The sequence below is a fragment of the Musa acuminata genome, chromosome BXJ2-2 (assembly GCF_036884655.1).
Source record: "Musa acuminata AAA Group cultivar baxijiao chromosome BXJ2-2, Cavendish_Baxijiao_AAA, whole genome shotgun sequence".
Lineage (NCBI taxonomy): Eukaryota > Viridiplantae > Streptophyta > Magnoliopsida > Zingiberales > Musaceae > Musa > Musa acuminata.
The window spans coordinates 32,745,435-32,753,755 of record NC_088339.1 but is presented as its reverse complement, the minus strand read 5'-3'; the positions used below and the strand labels follow the sequence as shown (position 1 = coordinate 32,753,755).

Genomic DNA, 8,321 nt, shown 5'->3' with positions numbered 1-8,321 from the left:
TTCCATAATCTGATCGCCACTCTTGTGGTATCGTGAGTAGGGAGCATGTAAATTGTTTTGATATGCATCAAGGAACTTGCTACTCTTTTACTGGATAGGATTCTGAAATGAGTTTGAATGTTGTCTTATTTTTATCACATCTAACTTGCAGCAAAACTTCATTGTTCAAACGGATTATGTAGCAAGTTGACAACCATAACATTTCCCTTGATATACTTCAAATTAATGTTAGCTTTATTGATCCTCAACTAATAATGCAACATTTGCATGTTTGTTCCTGGATAGAGTGAGTGGCATACTGCTGTGAGACTACTAACCTATTAACATCTTGACTTCAACAGGAAAATTTAGATAGAGCATATTTGAGGTTTAAGCAGGCTACAAGTATCAGCCAATCAATTATTATGTGAGTTACAGCAGATGGTGTCTGAAGTCTGAACTAAAAATAATAATCATTATGGAGAAAGGCAAATGCAAGAATAAATGTATTGGATTCCCATAATAAGGGAATGCAGTTTCTTGCTAGCTTAGAAGCCAGCAACAAAAATTGAGAAGAGACCATGAGAATGAGAAAGAAAAAATTAACTTGCACGGTGGGTCAGTGGAAGATTAAAAAGAATGATTGCCACTCAGTAACAAATGAGTACTTGTATTGGAATAACTAGCTATTAGAAAGAATTATGTGTTCCTATAGAAAGCTAACAAATTACTAGAGTTTGAATTCAAACAAAGATTGATTGCAAGAGCTATTAAGGACTTGTATATCTATCTTAAAATAAGTTTGGTGCAAAAAAATTCCCTAGGAGTGGTCCTCAAGATATAGATTGTAAATTTAATTTGAAAGTGGAGGCTGGTATTCATGTAATAATTATTTGCAAGTTTTGTGTTATTAGTAAGAATGTTCTAAGTTGAAAGAATCAAAATGGTTCCAAAAGATACACTCATGAAATGAGAAGTCCTTGGCATATAATCTTACCATCTACTGTGGTGGTAGGAAGAATTTTCCGGGGACCATGCAATTGTACTCCTGAATTAGCTACAAGTTCATGTGCTAAATCTACTCTGATCTATGTCAGCCAATTATGCCTCTGAACAAGATTCTCCCAAATGGTGTTAATCATCAGTAAAATGTCTCAATTGTATTACAAGTCTCATTTACTAGAGCATTACTAAACTACTTGTGAGAGAACATTTCAATGAGCTTGGGAAAGTGACACTGTTCTACTAACAGCAAGCTGAAGCTGCCATAACCATTCATGAAGGAGAGCAGCACACTTGCAGATCAATTGACACTAGAAAACATTCTGCTCTAAATAGATAAATCTATTCCGCTGCATGCTCTTGAATTTGTTTTACATGAACCTGTTTTGCTTACATAGGGCACATGCAGATCAATCAAAACTAGAAAACATTTTGCTAATTAGTAGCAGGATTAGTATACTCTTATCCTTGCTGTTCTTCACTGAAGGGGAATACGGGAAACATAAACATCTTAGCCTCATGTTCCATCTTACTAACTTTGATACAGAAGCTAAGATTTGTCAAGACATATAGAACTTTCCATAAGAATTGCAGGATGTCAAACTGAGTTGAAGCAGTTGCAGTACACAAATCCACTCACTTCTTCTCGGACATGGGAGTACCACCATCACAAGCCTCCAAGTCTCACTTTCACCTCTGCAATTTGGAGGCCATCAATGATCAAAATGCCGGTGGCTCAGTTTTCTCAGACAATCTTGACCACCACCGCATCGATTCCAGAAGAGCAACAGCTATCGAGATGATGGCTAGGATGATTCCATAACCTATTTTCCAAGAGTTACCAGCTTCTCCAACTTGAATTCCAAGAGCAATGTTGATTGCAGCAAGGAAGACGACCAAACTCCCAACCCAGTGATGGTACCAGTTCCAATGCTTCCGGATCTTGGAGCCTTTTCCAGGTCTTAGGAAAAATGCAGTTACCTGCACAGAAGAAGAAGAAGAAGGAAGAGACTCACATCAATGGAAGTACAAGTAGAAGAGCAAATAGTTTGTTTGGTATCATCAAGATGTTAATACAAACTAGTTTATTCAATTAGTTGCAACAACTCAAGGCAACATGACACCGAATAAAAGTGTGTAAGAACATGTAAACTAGGTCGACAAAACACAGGCTCGAATTCCTGTTATATAAAGAATAAATTGCATGGTCTAGAAAGTTGTTAGTCCAAAGGTCGATCATTATCCCGAATTACAGAGACAACCTAACCTGATTCGCAAATCTTGTCGCACTTTGAGAATTGTCTAACGGAGTAAATCATCTCTGATTCATTCTGTTATGGTCTACGGTGATCGACTTGTTTTGGAGTAAATAATCTCTGATTCATTCTGTTATGGTCTATGGTGATCGACTTGTTTTGTATAGGTTGCCGACCATGTATCAAGTCCTCATAGGGCATAGAATCAGCAAAGCCAAATCCATTTCTATCTAAACCATCCATTGCTCGACAGTTCGAAGGACATCATAACAATAACATCAAGATGGTAATAAGTGTCGACTTAATATGTTACTCAGATATGATATAACACACACGTTTGGAGTCATTAGATATGTAAGACTGACCTGAAGAATCCCTAGCACAAGGATAAAGATGCCAAGGCCTCTGTGTAAAGCGACATCCGAATGAAGTCTACGGTGAAGTGCAATTCCAGCAACAACACCGGCAAACCCAGCAAGAAACCCCACAAATTGAATGATGACATGAAGGTAATACCACATTGGATCCCATAGTCTACAGTATCTCGCAACAACTGCTCCCACAGGTAGCAGCACTCCCCATCCAAGTATGCCCAGTGCTCCATGATTCCTCTTCAGCTGATTAGGGTAGGAAGAAGGTTCAGCTACAGTGCCTGCTATGTAAACTGCAAGCTTGTAAGCCATCATTTTCCGGAGAAAAAGAACCAATAGAACTCAAATGAGCATGAAGTACAAACATCACACAGGTGAGTCAATGTGAATGATGTATGACAAAGTTCCAAGGCCAAAGGAATGCAAACATCTAATGCCAAGTATCAGTAGAATTCCGTTCTTCGTTCTAAAATCTTAACCTAGTTCATCTAAGGGTGAATTTCGACATCTTTGAAATTTATCGGGTGAGATTCGGCATACTCATGTAAGGTAAGTAATTAGATATACCACTACTAGAGCAATGTTTCTCTGTGTTAAATTTATAAAAATAATATTTTGAGCCCTCATCTTAGGTGTAAAAATTTGTCCGATAACGTTTTGATCCCTTAATCAAAGAGTAGGATCTCAACTCTAGACTGATATTATGATCTAAGAAGAATACCTGGTTCTATGTTGCAGCAACACAAAAACAAAAAACCATTATGGAAGTCCACTATGTTCATTCATTATAAATCAACTCGGAAAATAAATTCCACAGAAATATAACCACTGGTGTGACCGAGAAAGAAGACTCACCTACTGAAAAGTCGAATGAAACCGAAGCCTTGTCGTCATGTTCCATAAGGTAGAACTCAACTGGAGTTGCAGTTGACAAGGCGAATAGAAGTAACTGCTGAGCCATAGGAGCTGAAACATTTAGCTGAAAGGCCAAGTAGATGTTGTTCCCATAGAGAATAACTGCAGGTGCCACTCCGGTTTCTAGTAGCTGGCCCTCATCTACCATCACTTCCGAACTAGTCTGGCCACGTAAATAGAATTGCCTGGTGTCGAGGATGTTAGCTAGATTAGTCGGTAAAAACTTTAACCGATGATAACAAGGACCAAACTCAGCACTTATCATTTGCCAAAAAGAGAAAAAAAAAATTGCCTGATGTTTGCTCTGCCTCCTATATCGATCCAACCCACCATCGCGCTTGCGCCGGTCATCATTCCGTCGCTTGAGAATCCGATCCCGACCCAGCCAGAAGTATATACAGCAGAGAGGATGATGCTCAAAGTGTTGTCTCTGTTCTGAGAGTACTGAAAGGGAAGAACAGCCAGAATGTTACAAGTGTGAATTGGTCATTATCGATCTGATTCATAGTGAAGTGAATACAATGTTAACAGTTTGAACGATCATTCTTGTGATGGATGTTGAATGGTGGTTCACATTTACAAGTAAAATATTTGAAGCATATTACAGACAATAAATGTTAGGAGAACTGCAACTTGCTGTAGATCAAAGGTATTTTATCTTTTCATTATTTCCACACTAGTAGGATTCCAGTTTCTCTCATTATTATTATTTCGATAGATTGTCAGCAGAAATTGTTCCATTTAATATTATAGCATTTGAAATGAGAAACAAAAGATAAATACTTAGAATGATCAGTTTGAATTGGTCATTATCTATCTGATTTAGGAAAGAGAATACAATATTAACAGTTGGAATGATCATTCTTGTGATTGTTGTTGGATGGTGGTTGAGGTTTACAAGTAGAACATTTCAAGCATATAAGATGTGTTAGCACATTATTTCTACATTAGTTGAGGAGAAGATAGCAGATTTGTTGCCATGAAAATATAAGATGTTGAGGAGACAGATTACCACCACAACTTGAACATGAAAACATATGACCTGAACAGGTCTGATCTCTTTTATCAATCAATACATAATGAACCCTAGCAATCCCATATTTTTGCATGTGAATACACCCAAAAGAGTCGATTTTGTTTGTGATAGAAAGCTTGAAAATAGAAAGAAAGACCAAATCCAAAGGAATCCATGAGTTGATTAGTTTACCCTGAGGATGAAGTTTCTCCATACCGGCCTACAGTTGAGCTGGGAAGCATTAAAGGGAAGAGGGAGGAAGCTAAGGAAGCTTGAGCTGCAGCTATCCACTTGGGAATGGACTGTCATGGACATGGCTCCCCATGCGAGGAGCAGAGAGAGATAAGCACCACGCAGCATTTGGATTGCAGTCTGAGATTGAGGAGATTGCAGGTGGAGATGAAGGAAGAGCTCGGCAAAGACATGAAAGAAGGGAAAAGAAGGTGGAAGATGAGCTGTTGCTTGCAAGGGAAGATTGTGGGGAGGGGGGTGGGGAATGATGGCATCCGGTGGTGGACGGTGGCGGTGGTGGTGGTAGCCGGAGAACATGATTGCTCTCTCACTGCCAGATGTTTGTAGAAGAAAACTATAAATCCTATCAGTGCTCAGCATTCCAAACAAGATTATCTATCAATTTTCTTCTTCCTTTTCTTCCACTGCAGCATAAAGAATGTGATCAATCAGCAGTATTTGGTACAGTGGAATGATTCCAATTAAAGATGTTGGATTCTCTCTTTGCAGAAGTTGATTACTGCTATATTTTGTTGTCAGACTGAGCTAATCTACTCAAAACATCATTTCTTATAAATGAGCAATTAATGTGATAGAGAATAATTTCAGGTGATACGATCCGCATGAAATTGAGTCATAGTCATGTAAACATCAATTTAATAAAAAAAATATCGAAGAAACATTTTATTTATATTGCATAATTTTTTTCTGATTAAATCGATAAAAAAAAAGGTTTATCGTCATAATAAAAATCTTCTCTTTTTTTTTCGTTTTATCACTAACTCCTCGTGTAGGTCAATTACAAAATAGTTATTTATTGGATGTATCAATTTTTTTATGGATAATTGTTTGTGAGTCCTCTTAGTAACTGATAAATGATCACTTATCATAATGTAATCAAAATAAAAAGTTATTGAGTGTTAGCTCGTGTTAATTAGTATCTTGATCTATACATTTTAAAAATTTATGTTGAAATCCATATAGTAATGAAAGTGAAATATTTATATTCATTTATCATAATGTCATCGATTTTACCGATAGAAGAATGAAAACGATAGGGAAAAAAGTTAATTTCAACGTCCTAGTTAAGTTTTCGATGGTGGCAGATGACGATGCTGCTGGTGGCTGTTATGAATGAGGAGGGAGAGCGATGACGAAAGGTGAGATAAAGAAAGAGGACAACATTACATCTGCGTCGGCACTGATGCAATTGTCGAGCGACACCGACGTAGAGTGACAATCTAAAGCGAGTCGGACGCAACCTTCCTTTGTTGGGCCTACGACACATTCGTCCATAACACCAACCTCCTCGTGGCTCATCATGTTGGCAAGGTCACCTGTGTTGCTTGCCACTCTCTCGATGTTGGTTGTCGTGTCTCCGACACAAGTCTACAGTCGATCCACCCCCTTTTGTGCTTCCTGCAATCTCAATCTTATTACCTTCCCTGTGGCCTCCTCGCTCTCTAGCTCTTCCCTCTCCACCTCCGAGTCCATGGCGGTGTCTCGAGTGAAGAAGCCCTAGATATTCGACGAACAACCACAAAACGACGACACGGGTGATTGAGGAGAGAGTGAAGGTCATCCTACTAGGTTGGAGTTGAAGGATGGGGTTGCGGAGCAGCACTGACGTAGTTGTCAAGCGACGTCGCTCTGCATCATCTGCATTGGTATCGACGTTGTCGCTCTCCCTCAACAGCCCCTAGTAACGTTGCCATCCGCCACCACCGAAAATATAACTAAGACATTGAAATTACCTTTTTGTCTATCATTTTTGTTCTTTTGTTGATAAAAAATGATGACGTTATAGTAAATAGATCTAGATTTTAATATAAATTTTTAAAAATTTAAGAATCGAGATGCTAAAAAGGTCTAACTAAGTGGGGTAAAAGGGTAACATATAATTAGCAGCATTCTTAGCTCACAAGATGAGAATGTAATAGAAAAAAAAAAAACAAACGGTTATGTTGTTTAGAGTGTTAGCTCACTTACCTCAATTCTAATAATTGGCCGTCATAGGTAGATCATCTGTCGAGGTCGAGATGGATGGAGTCGAACAGATTCATTTATTCGTTTCCTACTATCACGACCCTCACCCATATCCACAATAATATCGAGGGAATTTATGGCTCTTTTAGAGTTCCATGAAGATTTAAAGTTCAATCCTCTCAGATTTAGTTTCTAAGCTTACAAACAAAATACGCCAATCTCCGGCAACCATTAAAAAAGAACAATGAGTTCTTGCATCCATATTTTTAATCAAACACCCAAAGAAAACACACAAAAGACTTGAGCTTATCATAGCAAAGTTTAAATTATTGGAAGAGGACTGATATATCTATAAGCTTTTAACATACCCCCCTTTCATTTGGCTATTCATGTGGCAGTGCCCACAGCATGGAGACTGTCCTCGAGGAAGACAGAACAAGCCGCATACGTTGTTGATCCCCCTCGGAGCAGGAGAGAGAGAGAGAGAGAGGGAGGTAAAGAAGAAGCAAAGGCCGTGGACCAGTAGTTGTGACCTGGTGTTTCGTAGCGTAGCCACCTCCCTCCCGAGCGTTCGACGAAATGACAATGACGATCGAGGTACCTCGAAACGATGATGAGGGTCGGGCCCCTTTCGCTCGCAGACCTGCTGCTCGTGTCCCCTTCAACTAGCTGTACGAGCTCGCTCGGGACGAAGCTACACCACGTGGTGTAGCTTGCAAGATTTGTCTTCGTATCGGAGAAAAACAAATATGAGAGTTGCGACGGGCGGGAGGCCGGGGAGAAGCCGACGCGCACAGAGAACATGGCATGTCTGCGCACCGACATCTGTGGAGCCTTTCCAAAGGTCAAAGTGACAACAAGTTGTAGTACGTATCCTTCGGTACACTGTCCTCTTACTGGTGGAGAAGCATCAGAACACTGATGAGAACAAGACCCAACTCCACCGCATCATCTAATCATCACCGGACGAATCATGTATTTACTTACGCTGCCAAAGAAAAGAGCAGAGGACGAATGAGTAGCTTCCATGTTACCGACATGCATCACCTAAAATTCAATGAAGAACACAGCAACTGTTCATGCACTTCCACCGTAGACCGGTTGGTTTCACCGTCTCAGCTTCTTCTCTGTTCTTTCTTAATCGGAGATCAAATGGACCAACCAAAGCACTTTTCCTATCCTTCCCACTTACTCGTCGCCTATGAAGCACAGACAGGTTGAGGAACTGTTTGTTGCGTGCACTCTCTATGATCGTATCTAAGATGAATTGAGGATGCTGATGAGGCTGTTCTTCTGTTTGCTTCATCTAAAGTGATGGGGGGAAAAAGGACCGAGAGAGGAGCCTACAAGGAGTGGTAAGTCAGCGAGCACCCCGTGGGAATGCAGAGAAACAAGGTGGGCTTAGACATGGCGAGGTGACCTAATCTTCCTCCAACTCTTCTTCCCAAGAAAGGGTAACACACGATCCACAGTCTTCTCCATTACAGTCTGAGGTATGTATACACACGATAGCTTTACTCGGCACTCCGCCCACCTCGTCCCTCGATATGATGATCTCCACGGTAT

General features: G+C 40.0%; 1 protein-coding gene across 3 annotated transcripts; it reads right to left on the bottom strand.

The window, feature by feature from the left end:
- Positions 1-1,484: 1,484 nt before the first annotated feature.
- Positions 1,485-7,952, bottom strand: LOC135606157 (cytochrome b561 and DOMON domain-containing protein At3g61750-like). Of its 3 annotated transcripts, none has more exons than XM_065096989.1 (6): positions 7,124-7,952; positions 4,731-5,194; positions 3,816-3,967; positions 3,464-3,708; positions 2,603-2,901; positions 1,485-1,962 (listed from the first exon to the last, which is right to left on the bottom strand). In XM_065096989.1, exons 2-6 carry the CDS (start codon positions 5,148-5,150, stop codon positions 1,702-1,704), a joined length of 1,377 nt encoding a protein of 458 aa, XP_064953061.1. In that variant the 5' UTR covers positions 5,151-5,194; positions 7,124-7,952; the 3' UTR covers positions 1,485-1,701. The 3 variants fall into 3 exon arrangements, with proteins under 3 accessions (XP_064953061.1, XP_064953062.1, XP_064953064.1); XM_065096990.1 differs by having other exon boundaries at positions 2,603-2,892; XM_065096992.1 differs by having other exon boundaries at positions 2,603-2,889.
- Positions 7,953-8,321: the final 369 nt, after the last annotated feature.